We start from the raw sequence: 17,630 nt of genomic DNA on the forward strand, positions 1-17,630 counted from the left end.
ATCACTGTCAGAAACTGTCACCAGTTCAATTTTACTATCATCAGAGTTTGAATACACTTTTGTTATTATTTTGTCCTTGCTAAAAGGAATAAAAGTGTGAAGTTTTTGTGTCCCTACAATTCTGCAGAATTTCTCAAATCTCTCCACAAGTTTCATTTCTTCATTTTTGTGATCTTCTTTAGCAGCATACTTGAAGTTCATTCCTTCTATGTTATCCTTGGCAAACATATAAAGTTGTTTTGGTGTCATTATTTGATCACTGTATGGCCGTTGCAGACTTGCTCGAGCTGCAAGTCGTTTAACTGTTCCACCAACACCATCACTAGCACCCTTCCAATGCGAGGTGGCTGAAAAATGCCATTCAGCTTCAGTTTGGAAATCTTCTTCATGATGCCACAGGTTGATAAATTTATTCCTATTTTTTATAATGAGCTGCCACTCCATCAGAGAAATAATATATTTTTCTTGGTTTTTACCGAATTTAAGAGTCAGGAAGTCCATCAAGTACGATTGGAACAAATGCACAGCAACAGTGTCATGTGTTAGGCATTCTGATATGATTATAAGACTTGTGTGCTCGAGTTTGTTCCCATCCTTGTAATAAGCAACAATGGGATGAATCGTTGGTTGCATGTTTGTCCAGTGATAGCCTGAACTTCGTCCTGGATGACAAAGGAGTAATTCTCAGAAAATTCACAGATCGCTAAGACCTCGCCTTCTTATATTCATTTCTCAGTCTCTTTCGGAAGGTTGATTGTTGACTAGCAACAAATGAATGTCGTGTAAGCGATTTTAATTTACCAAAAAAAACAATCAATAAAGTTGTCAGATAATTTGATGATTGTTTCTAGAGATGTGTGATCAACGGAAACCCATTGCTGATAAGTAATATTATCAATATCATAGTATTCAACAAATCTTGTAAATATGTCTTAAATGTTTCTGGACCAGGGCAGAATTTACATTCGCCAAAATGACAAGCAGGTAATGACGGATTACATACAACTCTTGCAGTGCAGTCTTTGTAAGTTTTTATTGGATTATCTTCATCCTTTGTCAGCTGAGGAATGTTACATCCAACCAGCATGAGTTTGGAGTTTTTATGGGTAGTACACACACAGACAATATGTGTACCACTACTTCCAGCTAAAATACAATTTTTGGTACATAGGTCTGCAGACTTCAAAAATCCGATGTGGAGCTCTGGATGGTTGTTTTTAAAGTTCGCTAAATTTCTTTCAAATTACTTAAAACTAGCTGTTTTTGTACTTGCAGTTTTTCTCTGTTATCTCTCACAAGCACAAAATCTTTTTTCCGAGGCATTTCCCCGCTTATCTCATGAGAACAATAAGTTTCTAACAAAATCAGCAGTTGTTTGATCAAGAGTCTTGCTGGGTTTTGGGTTTCGTGAAGACAAAATTCCCTTGGCCTTCAAAAAATCTTTTACGCTTTGAGCCATGTAATTTGTTACATTTAATTCATCTTGAAGCTTCTTAACACTCCAGCTTTTAGGTAAAATGGTAAGAATTTCCATCTGTTTTCTTTGAGATGTACATGTACGACATTTATCTTTTAGCTGACTGATAATCTCAGATTCTGCATGATCATGCATCTCTTCTTCTTTTTTGGAAGGAAGCAATAATACCTTTGTTTGAATTTTTGAAGTTACTTTAGTTAGTTTTTCCTTAGGATATTTTGCTTCACAGTCATTTATTCTTAATTGGTGATTCACCAACGGACTGCAAAGAAGCATTCAACCTTTCTAAGGCCTCACTTGCTGCAATGTCTTGTATGTCGCTATCACATGAAACCGTTTCACTTTCTTGTTTCACCACAGAATACAGTAGATCATCATCATATTCTGTACTAGACGTATCACAAATTTCTACTCGTGCAATTTTTTTTACGGCAGTTGTCACACACTTTTTGATTTAAAGTTAAGAAAGATTTTCTTGCTATCATGCATTATGAAACAGGCCGTAAGTTTTCCTTGTGGTTATTGTGGCCCTTTTCATTAAATGGATTACAGCACAAAGCTAAAATTTTAGGCATTTTATATTTCACAAGTGAACAAACTAATTTAAAAAAATGTTTTTGAAGTTGAATGCCCCAGCTTTCTATATTCGACACTACACAATATTACTTCTCTATTCTTTCACTTCCTCTAAAAAAATATTTCATTATGTTAACAGTATACAAACATTAACTGGTTGTAGGCATACAAACTTACAGACTCTTGTCAGGTTTGTACAAAAGTACCTTTAAGTTAGATTCAAAACACATTTCGGAGTTAATCACATAATTTCACTACAGTTGCCTCACCACAAAAGAATGTGTGGGTCACTTTCAACAATAGGTGAAAATTGCTGACAATATTAACCAGCGATAAAATACTGAGTAGATTGCAGATAGTAACACCAAAGAATCATTTTATATATAATCTTCAAAATGAGAGATAGCTTCCTTTTCTACTTTTTTCCCATAGTTTTACAGCTTTTAATAAATAGTCAGCACTAAAGTTTAATAAGCAGTTATTCGTTTCAAAAGTACAATTTGTGGACCATGTAACAAAATCTAACACTAATATTTTCATGTGTAGCAAAATAATAGAAATTCAAAATTCGATAAATTCAACAACGTTGTTTTATAAACACTGTGTGTATATATATACTAAACTAATGGTGTTTGGCGTGATATAAAAGCTCTTTAAAAGAGCTTTCCAATGAAGTAAATTTTATTGTTCTAGCTTAATTAGAACACGAGTTATAAAGAAAACAACATTGTTCTGTGAGTCAAAAATTTGTCGTTTTTCCAATTTTTGAAAATCCATTACTCGGTAACTTTTTATCAGAAAAATGTGAAAAAAATCATTTTAGTACTATTTATGAGTACTATAGGCATACTTAATTTCATTTAAATCCAAGAGGGTAAGGTTGAAAATGATGGTTTCATTTGTTGATTTGACATGGAACGACCCAAAACTCTTGTCCTCCTGTGTTACAGCTGCCACCATGACTTGAAGTCTAGCATTTCTCTCTAATGATAAATTTACCTCATTTCGAACTACTAATAACAACCTCAGTGACATCAAGCAAGAACTCCTGTCATGTTTCCTTAGTTTCCTTTTTACAGTGGCGAAATCTCTGACACAGGCTAAAAAGACTGTGTCTTCTTAATGGAAATTAATGTTGAATTTTATAAAATTTCCGAGAATTCGTTAGGTAACACAGAAATCTACTGAGAGTGTGATTCTTATTCTGAGCCTAGCAGTTTTCAGAGAATGGACGAAATTTTGTGTAGTCTTGTGGCATACTCCTTGAACCCTCATTGTGTTACAGGTAGTAAGTAAGCACTACTGCCAATGTATAATGCAGTGCACATTTAACTTTGTGGAGAACAAAGACAACAATGGACAACAGCCAAAACCATTGCAGCACATCGTTTACCTATGTAGACTACCGGTAATGTCATTTATGGGTATGAGTAGAAAGTATTAAATGATATGCAGCATCGTCAGTGCCCCTACCTAACCTTTATTTTCAAATAGACATGAGTTACTCCTAATGCCTAATTACTTTTAAAATGGCATGAGCCATTGACTGACAGGTGCGTATAAAAATAACAGTGTTTTTCAGAACCCTGTAGAATGTATGCTAACTGAGGGACTGATACCCCTAACATGTCAGTTTGTGCAGTACAGAGATAGTATTTGGAGCACTAGGAAACTCAGAATCATACAATTGGGGAAGATGCTCTTTTAAATTATATGATTTTATATTTTTACATCTATCTATGTCCAAATTTATCAGTTAATTTTTAGAGAATAATATTTTGGGGAAGCACTTTGATGAACTCCAGTTGTGAATAAAAGTGTCTTGTAACTAGTAAATTACCATCTTTGTGTAACATGGGATATTGTTCCATGTGTATGGGCTTGCATCCTGCCTTTATATGGAGAACATTCCAACCACATAAAGATGTCTTTTCGCAGGCTGAACTTACTTCCTGCCATCGACAAGCTCAGCACAGTTTATGAGTCCACAGCTTGCACCAACAAGCAACAGGCAGCTGAGTACTCCAAAACATAAAGAACAAGACTGCATCTGCTCCTGCTAACAACAAAACAAAAGGTAGAAATACTGAATTCCCACTGTGAAAATGACTGGAAGAACCACTATCCCCCTCACTTACATTCTCACAAAGCCACTATCTGGAAATCGATGTCCATGAGCGTAATGCTACCGGAAATATTCATAATGGTGCATTCTCACTTCAGTTTTGTGTAATGTAAATTGTGGCGTTGTCAAAGTAGTGAACATTTGTTGCTTTTATACAGATTATTATTAGACTAACGACATTTTTTCAAAGCTTTACGTTTATTACACATTTACATCCGCCTACAGATTCTATTTGTACATTCAATACTTTGTACGCTTGCCTTTGTTCTTAATCAACATTTTTATTATGTTTGGCATAGTTTTTATTAACTTTCCACATGATACTTTAATATCATTGCCATGGTACCAGATTTACTCTAGTTTCTCCATGATATCTTGTTTGGTAGTTATTGTAAAATTCCTTATCCTGTCTTTCACAAAAGCCCATAAACTTTCAGCTGGGGTCATATCAGGGCTATTCCCTTACCAAGGCAACACTTTCTGTTGCTTTTCATCCAAGTGCTTGCAAACACTTTTGGCTTGGTGGTAAGATCATGCATAAAAATGGCATCTTTTTTAGGAAATCGCTCATTTATTTGGGGAAAAGTTGCTTTTCAAGGATTTCTTTGTATTGTTCTTGCCTCATTGTCCTTTCAACAATGTATAATCTGCCAGGATCTTTCACAGGCATCACACTCGAGACCATAACGGAAGTTGGATGCGTCACACATTGCTGCACTAGCTCAGCTTTGAAATGTTCTACAGGTCTGCGACGAACATACTGGCTGCTTTCTTCCATCACAGTGAATACAGATTCATCACTGAAGCATCACTGAAGCATGTGTACAAACTTGCAAGTTTGAAAAGTTGGGAATAGGAGCATAGGAGACCTCAACAGTCCCAAAATTCAAATGTGCATTTCTTCAGCATCAATAAAACATCATAATTTAAAGTCGAAACTCATAACTTTTTGAGATCATTGCACATACCTTAGATCAGTCCTCACTCGTCCATTCCTGAAATTGTCACACCCACTGCAGTGTTTTGGGTTTCATGGCAGGTGTGATTTTCTGGTTTTTCCTCGGTCGGCATGCCTTTAAACCACACTCAAACAGTCTCTCATTACTCTCACCAGGGAAAATTCAACAGCCAAACCTTTCAGCTGATGGTTTATGAATGTAGAAGTACGTTTATAGTTCATTGTTGCCATGTTCGTTAGTTTCCTCATTGTTATAGAACAGAGTTTTCTTTTATGTCCACATTTTCCGTTCCTGTTTGGCCTGTATTCCCCACATGTCAGCACAGAAAGTTTTATTCTGCTGACAGTTTTCTGCGATATTCTCACTCTGTCCGAAACTCCTTGCTGTGCATAACGATTTTCAGCAAGAAGTGCTACCACAGCCGAAACTTCTGAGGTGAAACATCTTTTGTCTTCCCCATAACCTTACTTTCTCTTGAAACTCCACGATTTATTCCTATAGCTAAAAGCATGCAAGTTCACAAGCTATAGTATTTATGCCTTGTTAATGTAGCAAGAAGTTGATAGAATAAATAACAAGATGAAGTACACCACAGAAACATAAAACATTACTGTAAACACAGTTTCAAAACATACACACACACAACTAACACCAACACGATTTGGAGGGAAAACGACAAATGGTACCAACTGTGAAAAATTCAGTGATCTGTGAGTTGCTTGGAAGGGAAATTTCATGGCATAAATCAGACCATTAAAACCACAGTCTAATATAACAGTCATGACACTCACTGCTGTAAAAGTTGTTACCGTTTGACAGGTGGAGCGACACTAGCGCTTCAAGTGGCGATAAAGAAGAACTTCAGATGCATCTTAAGCATAATCTTTGTTTTGTATCCTTTTCCTACGTGACTTACGAAATATTTGCTTTTTTTTTGCCTCCAAGAGTTTGTGTAATATCTGAAGGCATAGATATTTCTAAAAATGATTCTAAAATACACGCAAGTAAGGATAAAAATCATGAATCCAGTGGCATGTTACAACACATTCGTGAAGAAACACTTGTGATGTTGGATGGAACTGCAGCCTACCACATTGATATCAACGGAATATAAACACATAGATCCACACATAAGAAGCACAGACATGCATCTCTACATGCAAAAGGGATCGACACCACTTTTGTCGTTCTGTAGGCCTACTGTTTGGCAGTCATCGTCACCTGTTGCCACAAGTGCGACCTTCATCTTCATATTATTCTAAGTGGGACAAGCAACATCCAAATGGTGAGAGAACTATACTGTGAGTGCAAACCTCAAGTCCTCAAAGCCAATAACACTGTCAGAAGTGCTGTCATACGATATATTTTCCATTAGAAACTTTTCATCCTATCACATATGCACTAGTTTATCAGTATCGGACAAGTGCTGTACCTTCTGCTGTAAAAGGCGGAACATATTGTCACTACTCCCACATATTATTTATATGCCTTCCACATGCCTCTGTAATGTATGCACTGATGGAAACATAAAACATTCTCACAGAACCTGTGTGACTGAGTGCTGTAATGTAATAAATTTCCAATTTGCAGATGGCCTCCTAATCTGGCTTAACAGCAAGTCAAGGGCACCTTTTTTGAATATGGTGATCCTATAGTTCTTCAAAATTGGTTTGTCCTTCTGATACAGTTTCTGTTGCTGTCTGTACTTAAAATGATAGACACTTTCCTTGACCCGGAACAGTTTGCACGAAGTCTAGAGATCTGCACTTTCTGACACTCCATATGCTTTTTGTACACAGATAACTGCACTTCATTTTACGACTTCATCGTCAAAGCAGGTGGGTGTTGACGATTCTGATGAATCTGGCACCGATATATGGAGAGTTGAACTGGCTGTTTCTGTGCTACAGATTGTTTTGCAGCTTTAGACGGATTGTCGAACCTTTCTGGCAGTTTCCTCTTCATCATAAGTTGATGTGACTTATTTAGAATGTCAAACAATGTGGTGAACTGCAATCCACATGAGTTTATTATTGTCTGCATTCATGAACTGGTTTTATTCTACGTGTAGCAGACAAAACTTAAAATTATTATAGAGATAAACAGGGTCTTTTTTTCATAAGATCATCTCTTCTTTTAGTCACTAATCATTTTCTGCTCCTACAACGAAACATTAATCACCAATATACATGTAGTTCGCAAGCAAATCGTAACGACACAGTTTAGTAACATGATGGTATATACCTCTCAGGGTCCTTAGGAAACCTAAAGAAAGACAGATGTTGTATCTTCTTCTCCTTGTTGCTACAATTTATTGAGTTACACTATGCTCCTATTTGTAAAAACCATTGTACAAACTAAAATAAACAACTACTATTCGCTTTCGCTTTCACGATCGCGCCGATCTCAACAGTTTAACTTACTGGCCACTTGGCGCACTGCTCAAGCAGCAGGCAACAAAATCGAGATGAAGTGTCGCGACTGTTCTGTTAGACTGTGATTGAAACAAGTTACATGTTTCTCGCTATTTTTATGCCAGAAAACTTAAGAGTATCAAAAATAATTTTCAGTCTAATAATCTGAACTCGTCTGTACTTCTTAAATTATGTGCCAAATCTAAATCTGAAATTTTCAGACAAATGTTTTTCAAACTGTATTTCTTTGAGTTGCAATTTCTTGGAATGTATGCTAAAGGGATGTGTTGAGTGTTAATATAAGCAAATTTTTATATTAAAACATATGATATATTTTTGTTATTATTATTATTATATATGTGCCATATTAAAAGTGAGGGTGGTGGTACATTAAATTTGTGAAATTGCAGAGGAGACACTAAAAACCGATGACCCTCCACAGAAACAAACCCTATGTCTGCACCTAGCCTACAGTGTAGTAGATTACACTGTACAACACATTTTTACTTTTTGTCTGTCCTCTGGCTTTTCACTTGTTTTGGTTATTGGGAATAAGGATTAGAAAATAAAAATGCCTATCACATACCGTTTAGAAAAAGCAGAGGTTTTTTATTTATGAAAAATAAATAATTTTGAAACATCCAAGACAAATATTTCACCCAAGTATAAGTTAAGAAAGACATTTTTGACAGTTTTCATTGATTTCATGTTATGCAGTGTCACTGATCAAGGACTAACAATATTCTGCCAATATGCTGCAGTTCAATCATATCACAAACAGCTTTTCCACTACTACAATTTCATAGTGAATATATTTCCCGTGCCCATCATTTTTATGTACTGCTGGTGTAACGATATATCGCTGGTGAACTACTGCTGTGGTGTAGTCTTAAAGTTCTGAGGGAAAGTTCAAGATGGTAATCAAAGAAATGTGAGGTAACTTTGGTGACATATGACATTTCATATCTTGTAAACATCTTATCATGTTAACCCGGGTTCACACAGGCAACTAATATGACGTAACAGATTGTGGCTTTGTGCGGTGGTATCGTGAGCTACTGTTCACACAGGAAGCCATAAATTCTATGTGCTTGCACTGATTTCAGTAAGACATCAACTGAAATCATATGTGCGGATATGAATGTTGTAGTGCAGGTTATGGCATTATAGCTGTGACAAGGGTTAGATACAAGGAAGACAAAACTCAAACGTTGAATCCGAAAATAGATTTCTCACAGGGATAAATCAGGACCTGAAAACATATTTACAAAAGGAATAACACTCAGAAACGAAAATTCTGTCTACAATGGCAAACTAACCAACAGGTGGCATGTAAATATCATCTGTATGCACACCACTCTTCCCAGATTTTAGAATCTAATTGTATTCGTTGATATAGGCATTTCGAATAACTAATTTTTAGTTTAACAACAGCCACATCACACTTGGGATCTATTTCTCGCATATAATCCACAATGTGTATAATGCCTGGTCTCACAAATCACCAAGTTTATATGTCTCGCTGTTTTGGTTACACATATTAAGTTCATTTATTTATTCACCCAAAAATCTTTTAAGAGTGTGGGAAAGGTCACTGGCTTGCAAATATTGCTCCCCCCCGCCCCGCACAACACACACACACACACACACACACACACACACACACACACACACACACGTGCACACTTAAATCGACTAATGAAGTACAGCAGCAATTGCTCCACTATAACTCTGACAGATTGCTTGTGTTTCTAAATACTTTCAGCAGGGAGCAGTGGTGGAAGACAGTGGCACAACCAAACCGATTTTTTTGTGGCATGACAAACGTTGCATCTCTTAAGGTGCGCCACTGAATACTGGGAATTCACACATGCAACTGCAGTATGCCACTAGCTGTGGCGACTCTTTTGTTGAGTGTGTGAACTAGGCTTTATTCACAAACTTTTAGTCTTCAAATTTGTGACTTTCGTGGCTATAAATACCAGTTAGCAGATATAGGCCTTCTTATATTTCTCCGCTACGTTAAAATGCGATGAGTCACCATAGATGCTACTTCCGGCTAATCACAATGAAACATATACGAGAAATCGCAGAAATAGCATTACATGCGATTAAAACCGTGATAAATCGCAACTAATAATCAAAATTACCAATAAGTAGCATTCACAGAAATCACTGATAGCTGAAAGGCAGGAGGAAAGATTCAGTTTGGTCCATTCATTTTTAAGTTATCAGCAAACAGTTTGCACAAGGAGGCCTACACAGTATACTATGTATATTATCAGATCGAAAGTACATACAAATTCTCGTTTTCCTCCTACAACCGAAATTTCTCAATCGTTACAACGCGGACAGGGAACTCGGGTTGGCCTTCGAATGCCTTCTCAGTCGCTGGACTGAATTTACTTCTTATAGTCACGATAATAGTAGTTGATACTTTACAATTTGCTGCAAAAGATGCCATGTTGGTCGACACTAAATTGTCGCTTGTCAAATCCTGAAGTTAGTAAGTTATTGTAAAGTTGGTATCACGCAATCGACTTTCAATTGTGTCTGAAAGTGTTTACTGTTCATGAAGTTGTTGTTTTTGTGGTCGGACGTAAACAAGAACTGAAGCAAAATGGGGAAAAGACAGCACCAAAAAGATAAGATGTAATATTTGTTGTATTAAACTCAGAATCAAATGTAAACCTTCTAATTGGAAAAATTACTGTGCTAATCACGTTATTACCTTGAGGCCAATTGTTCACATTTTCTAGGTACATTACCTATACAGAATGGACAACTCTGTATGGGGGAAAACGATCCGGTCCAGAAACGTCTAATTTCAGACGATTACCATTTGATCATTGTTGCCTGTGTTTGCAGCCATTTGAACACCCTTATTGTGATCAGGACGGGAACGTTTTCGAGCTACAGGCAATCGTTGATTTCATAAAGAAGTTTAAATGTAATCCTGTTACAGGAAAGGTATTATTCTATGCACCACAAAATTATTCAGACTGTTTCTTAGGTGTTGTGATATATAGTAACACCATGTAGTTGTCATGTTGCTGTTTTGTCAGTTATCGTCATTGCTAACTAATGTTATGATTTCAGCCATTGGACCCAAAAAGTTTAGTGAAGTTGAATTTTCATAAAAATGCCAAGGGTGAATACCACTGCCCTGTTTTGTTTAAGACTTTTACAAAGCAATCGCATATTGTCGCTATAGCTACAACAGGAAACGTCTTTTCCCATGAGGTTAGTTTGATTTGTAATTCATCTTATCTCTTTAATTTAAATGAAATTCAGAGAAAGTTTTTTTGTACTATTCAAACATAACATGCACAAGTGGGAACATCTTTCTTTCTTTTTTTTTTTTTTTTCAAAAAAATAAAATAAAATAAACAGGCAGTGGAACAGTTAAACATCAAAGCCAAAAACTGGAAGGAATTGTTGACAGATGAGGCTTTCCAGAGGAAGGATATAATTACTATACAGGATCCCAACAACCTTGAGAAATTTAACATAGCAGAATTTTACCATGTTAAGAAAAATCTGAGTGTGGAAGACGAAGGTATGGTATAGTTACCCGTTCTTAATTGTAATACAAAGTTTAAAACTCTTTACATTTGTTTTTGTGGCTACTATAATAAATGCTTATGGAAGAATAGTTTCTTAAAGGAACACATTGCTTACCAAGTCCTATGACTTAGGTATAGAGCATGTTTTATAGCTGCTGAAATGTAAATATGTTGCACTTTCTGTTTGACACTGGAACACAAACAGTATGCTTTCCATACTAATCACTTGAAGGCCCTTTTAAACATCTGTGCTGTCTTCTTGCTGTGCCTCATGTAGCTGTAAATTTAGTATGGTGTTAACTGTGGGTTGTGCAGACATTCAGGTAAAATTAACATTCTAATATTCCATCCAGACAGAATAAAAGGAGAAATGGGTTGTTTGGGGAAGGAGACCAGACAGCGAGGTCATCGGTCTCATCGGATTAGGGAAGGACGGGGAAGGAAGTCGGCCGTGCCCTTTGAAAGTAACCATCGCGGCATTTGCCTGGAGCGATTTAGGGAAATCACGGAAAACCTAAATCAGGATGGCCGGAGGCGGGATTGAACCGTCGTCCTCCCGAATGCGAGTCCAGTGTCTAACCACTGCGCCACCTCGCTCGGTTAAAAGGAAAAATACCCATACACATGTGTTTTGGAAATATTCTTATTGCCATTAGCAGTAAGCAACAATACCATTTTCACTTCTGACTGCTTGTTTAGGCACTAAATCCAAGTTTCAGTGTTCAGTTATACCTGTATCTGGCTATGTGAATCACTTCTCGAGTAAGAGAACCCCGCCACTAGGATCATACATGGTAGGGCATTGTGGGATTTCATCTGATCTTTGTTTCACGGGGTTGCCAGAAGTTCTGGAAATCAGGAAATTTCAATGTCACCTTCCTACCACTCACTTAAGCTTGCAGTCAGTGCTGCCACCACTTCTTGACGCTAGCCCAGCAGCCGCCGATGAGAGGCAGGGAGGCTTGAGGAATGCTTTGTTTGCATATGATTCTCAGAGATTGTTGACGCAATGGCCAGAGAAGGTGGTCAAGTGTGCATGAGTTGTGTCTGAGAGATTGTGTATGTGCACTCATTTTCTGATGAAGGCTATGTCCAAAAATTTAGTTGTGGGATTGTGCTTGTCTTTTCTACAGGCCTGTCTGCAGATCAGCGATCATCTTTATGGTGAGTTGCTACCTATCCTCATTACCACTGTTTCTCAGAGTATTTGCACAAGTTATCTATTGCATGGATTTATCACTGTGGTCTCATTTTGTCAACATGGTGTCTGTGACATGTGAATAGCTGGCCACACGAGTGGACTTCCACGACAGGCCAAAACTGCAGACCATTTCTGCCAGTCTGAAGCCCATCATTTCCCACTAATGTCCAAGCCCTGGCCATCAGATCTGGTCCTGCTGATATACCTTCTGGCTGGATCTTTTTGTGTGTCGCATAATGTAGTGGATTTTCATAGTTTATCCATGGACCTGGGACTGCATTGCTCCTCGGCAGGCTAGAGGCCACAGGCAATGGATTTGAGGAATTGCGACTGTCTCACCACAAGCACATTGCACAGTGTGGCCTTTTATAGACATTTTATTTATTCTAGTACATTTTGGCACCTCAAAAGTAGTTTATATATTAGACAGTATGAACAATGAGAAGGAAATTGTTGCAGTCACTGGCAGTTTGTACGATACATACTCATATATTTCCTGAAAGAAAAATCGCGCAATACCTGTAAAATAATAGACATAACACAGTACATAATAACTGACAGTAATGAACATAGTAGAACCAAAATTTTATTGGTGGTCACCTATAGTGTTGGTTTACACAACTCTTCCTTGCCTTACACACTTCTTTCAAGACACATACATTTTTCTGAGGTTATTTCTGAAATCAGTGAAGGTATCTTAAATCTGTCTTCCGACTCCAAGGAAATGCGTATTTTTGTCACCAAATGTGTTTTGTTTTATTGAAATAAAATAACAACAGTGGCCTTAATGAAACACTCATACCATTTGGCTTGCTTTCTCCATCTAAAGAGAGTTCATTACAAAATATGTTCATATTAGTACATAAGATTTTTGTTCACTCGGGGGAGAAATACAAAAGTCTTTGCATTTTTTTTGAACTTATGTCTTTACTTACATTTGAGAACTTAAAATTTATCTGTGAAAAATACTAGAACTTGTCTGGAAATCATGGAATTTCACTTGGAGAAACTTGTGGCAACCCTAGTTCATTGCTGATGTATTTTTATACTAGTGAATAATGTTTCTACATTGTCCAAGCTGCACAATATGAATGTTAGTTTCTACAATTTATGTTTGCATAGACGTGTGAAGTTTATGTTGTGCCATGTAAGTCAGGTACATCTAACTAGAATTAGAACTATTTGAGAGTTGCAAGTGAAATGGAAGGAGAGCCACTTAAGTGTTGATTCGTACAATATTAAGATACCCAAATGAAGGAGATATGTTAAAAAAATCTGTAGAAGTAAACACAAACTGATGGTTAGTGCATAATCATCATGATGGCATTGCAGGAAGACAACTGTTTACATTTGGTTTGTCAGTGATGCTGGCATTTTACAGGCACCATCAGCCTATATCCCCACTATAGTTCTGTTCCTGTATGTTGTGTTTGGAGAAGTTAGTTCCAGTTAAAGTTTCAGTACTTGTAATTAAGCCACTCTAGACTTTGGTGGCTAATGCAGCAATCATTTCTTGCAGGCTTGTCTGTGTTGCATGAAGCATCACAGAATCAGAATCTAAGCATATTACATGAACTGTTCTCCATGGACCTTCAAAGCTGGCTTTGATTACTGATCTTCGTGTTGAGAAATTCGTGGTAAGGAGAAAGAAGATAGGAAAGCATCAAAATTGTATTCAGTTATGCTGTTGAAGATATGCAGCATGACAACATTTATTTCCTGTCATTTGAAAATTTTAATGAAGCACCTCAAGATTCTCCTAGGTGTGGGTGATATCTTGTTAGGATTATAAAATGAGCATGTGAAAATTGCTTTCCACATTAAGTGACATATTTGCAGTTTTTCAGCTGTGTTCACCATGGCATCTTTCTGCGTAATGTGTATAAAGCTAACGTCATTATGTTTGTCAGGTGCTACAGTTGATGGTCTTAAGTATGTTTGAGGTGTATCTGTTATGTGTGTTTTACCTATTGTGTATGTGCAAATTTGTTTCCCTGTGCTTGTGCTCTTTACATTGTCATTCTCTCTGTAGTTTCAACTTTTGATGGTCTTTATTTTTATAGAAACATATCCTAACAATTCTACAATTGGGTAAGCAATTTTTGTTATTAAGAACTTTCCAGAAAATGACATTACGCTTGTGCATGTATTCCAGTGATGCTTCTTGTCAGCTACTTGCAGGTTGTTCATGATATTATTTAAGAATTGCCTTTGTTCTTTGATGTGGCAGTAACAAAAGGAATTGGCTGCCAGTCACATTGTGTTGATTTGATTCTCCCAAAAAAATCACTTGTCACTGTATCATACTTTCCCTGTGTCAGCGCATATCTTGGATAATTATTTTCATGTACCTCAGTAAAAGCTGATCTTTCTTGTATGTGGTGAATAGCTTTCTAGATGATCAGTCTTCATTTAAGTTGTATTTCTGATACCTGTTCTTAATACCTTCTGCATGAATCTTTTTTCTATTTTTTGTCACCTTGATATTGCCCAGAGTATGTAGAGTGTCGTATTTGTGTAGTGCCCATTTAACTTTTTTGTCAGGTGTTCCACATACATGTAATTTGTGTGGAGGAGGGGAAAAAAAAGACACATCACACATTTTCACCCATGAGATGACTGACTACCACAGAAGACAGAAGAATCAGAAGTGATCAGCAGCATTAAAGTACAAAAGGCAATATAAATAATTGCATTAAATAATTTAAATGTATGCTATCTCTGATACTGCCTCTGCACAAAAAAGTAAGATAGAAAAGAAAAATAAATAGAGGAAACAATGCCTCTATTACTAAACTAAAATTCTAGACAGCAGAGGAAATTAGCAAAAAAGCCTCTTGAGACCGAAATCTAGGAACCAGATACTAGCCTACAAATTAAGCCCAAGTTCAACTGTAAATGGTGACAGGAACTTATTAATTTGTGAGAGTGTTTTGATATTAAAAAGAATACAAACGAAAACACAGTATGAGGGAATATATCATTAAATAACACTGAAATGAATTTGAAAATACTGCTAAAATCAATTGGTTACTGTTAAGAAAATTCAGCTGGAAGTGCAGTAAGTTAATATTCGCCCACCAGTGGATAAATAAGGAGAAAGGACAAGAAAATAATTGTAGGTAGATTGGGTGATATGATTATGAAAATTCAATGCTGTTGAAATTAAATGAGAAGGCAAGCTGTTAGTATCAGAGGCACACATGAGAACACAGTAGGTTTTCCCCTTAATGGAAGGAAGGAAAGTGAGAATGTACAGTAATGTCAATAGAGCTTTAGCTGATTGGGCCAAGAATTGGGCAGACATCAGCCAAGATTTTGTTGAATGAATCACTGTGTTGTTCACCTAAAGTGATTCTTGCTCAATAGTTGTTTTTTATTATTCAGTGGAGATTCCCAGTCCTTCCAAATGTTTGTAGATGTAACTTGCTCTGCCTTTCTTTCTATGACAGCTTTCTGCCGAAAGCATCAGTAAAGTAAAACCATGTGTTCTTCATCATTGTTTTCAGACTCCCAAATTCCAGACTTAAATCACCTTCCCTGCTCTCATCACACAGAATGAACCTTCATTGTTTAGGTTTCAAATTTTGATTTGCAAGGTAATGTCGGGGGTTTTATATGATGATTTGTTGTATAACATACTCAATCAATTAAAACAACAAGTCAGTGGGATTTAACATGATGTTTTATATGACACTATATGTATCCCTTGTCCTGTGTCAACAGTCCGAAGTGAATGCAGTCCAGTGCAGGAATGCACGAATAGGCAAACAATCCTATGCGAAGTGGTATGGTGTGCCTCTGTCCTACGTGCGCAGACCATTCGCTCTGTGGCTGTTACCGATATATGAGAAAAATTAGTTTTCCCATTTTCTTGCTGTAAAAAGTACTTTATGTTAATGAAAAATAGCTACATCAGCTCCTGAAGCAAGGGCCTTTTTTATTTTTATTGCTTAGATAATCTTTTCTTTTAAAAAATTAAAACCATTTCTTTCAGTTTTGTGCTTTTTCTTCACTATACATAGCTTCTTATTCAATTCTAAGCAAAGTAATTGGCTCACAAAATTGATTTCTGTTTGTTATACACTCCTGGAAATGGAAAAAAGAACACATTGACACCGGTGTGTCAGACCCACCATACTTGCTCCGGACACTGTGAGAGGGCTGTACAAGCAATGATCACACGCACGGCACAGCGGACACACCAGGAACCACGGTGTTGGCTGTCGAATGGCGCTAGCTGCGCAGCATTTGTGCACCGCCGCCGTCAGTGTCAACCAGTTTGCCGTGGCATACGGAGCTCCATCGCAGTCTTTAACACTGGTAGCATGCCGCGACAGCGTGGACGTGAACCGTATGTGCAGTTGACGGACTTTGAGCGAGGGCGTATAGTGGGCATGCGGGAGGCCGGGTGGACGTACCGCCGAATTGCTCAACACGTGGGGCGTGAGGTCTCCACAGTACATCGATGTTGTCGCCAGTGGTCGGCGGAAGGTGCACGTGCCCGTCGACCTGGGACCGGACCGCAGCGACACACGGATGCACGCCAAGACCGTAGGATCCTACGCAGTGCCGTAGGGGACCGCACCGCCACTTCCCAGCAAATTAGGGACATTGTTGCTCCTGGGGTATCGGCGAGGACCATTCGCAACCGTCTCCATGAAGCTGGGCTACGGTCCCGCACACCGTTAGGCCGTCTTCCGCTCACGCCCCAACATCGTGCAGCCCGCCTCCAGTGGTGTCGCGACAGGCGTGAATGGAGGGACGAATGGAGACGTGTCGTCTTCAGAGATGAGAGTCGCTTCTGCCTTGGTGCCAATGATGGTCGTATGCGTGTTTGGCGCCGTGCAGGTGAGCGCCACAATCAGGACTGCATACGACCGAGGCACACAGGGCCAACACCCGGCATCATGTTGTGGGGAGCGATCTCCTACACTGGCCGTACACCACTGGTGATCGTCGAGGGGACACTGAATAGTGCACGGTACATCCAAACTGTCATCGAACCCATCGTTCTACCATTCCTAGACCGGCAAGGGAACTTGCTGTTCCAACAGGACAATGCACGTCCGCATGTATCCCGTGCCACCCAACGTGCTCTAGAAGGTGTAAGTCAACTACCCTGGCCAGCAAGATCTCCGGATCTGTCCCCCATTAAGCATGTTTGGGACTGGATGAAGCGTCGTCTCACGCGGTCTGCACGTCCAGCACGAACGCTGGTCCAACTGAGGCGCCAGGTGGAAATGGCATGGCAAGCCGTTCCACAGGACTACATCCAGCATCTCTACGATCATCTCCATGGGAGAATAGCA

At 38.2% G+C, this 17,630-nt stretch overlaps 1 protein-coding gene across 1 annotated transcript in view; it reads left to right on the forward strand.

Annotated features, from left to right (window-relative positions):
- The first annotated feature begins 10,053 nt into the window (after positions 1 to 10,053).
- Positions 10,054 to 17,630, forward strand: part of LOC126251352 (RING-type E3 ubiquitin-protein ligase PPIL2) — a 72,334-nt gene continuing 64,757 nt past the window's right edge. Inside the window, exons 1-4 of the mRNA XM_049951727.1 lie at positions 10,054 to 10,203; positions 10,311 to 10,521; positions 10,651 to 10,794; positions 10,945 to 11,110. Of these exons, the coding sequence (XP_049807684.1) occupies positions 10,172 to 10,203; positions 10,311 to 10,521; positions 10,651 to 10,794; positions 10,945 to 11,110 (553 nt within the window). The 5' untranslated portion in view covers positions 10,054 to 10,171. The remainder of the gene's footprint in view (positions 10,204 to 10,310; positions 10,522 to 10,650; positions 10,795 to 10,944; positions 11,111 to 17,630) is intronic.

Source organism: Schistocerca nitens, chromosome 1 (genome assembly GCF_023898315.1).
Source record: "Schistocerca nitens isolate TAMUIC-IGC-003100 chromosome 1, iqSchNite1.1, whole genome shotgun sequence".
In the NCBI taxonomy this organism is placed as follows: Eukaryota; Metazoa; Arthropoda; class Insecta; order Orthoptera; family Acrididae; genus Schistocerca; species Schistocerca nitens.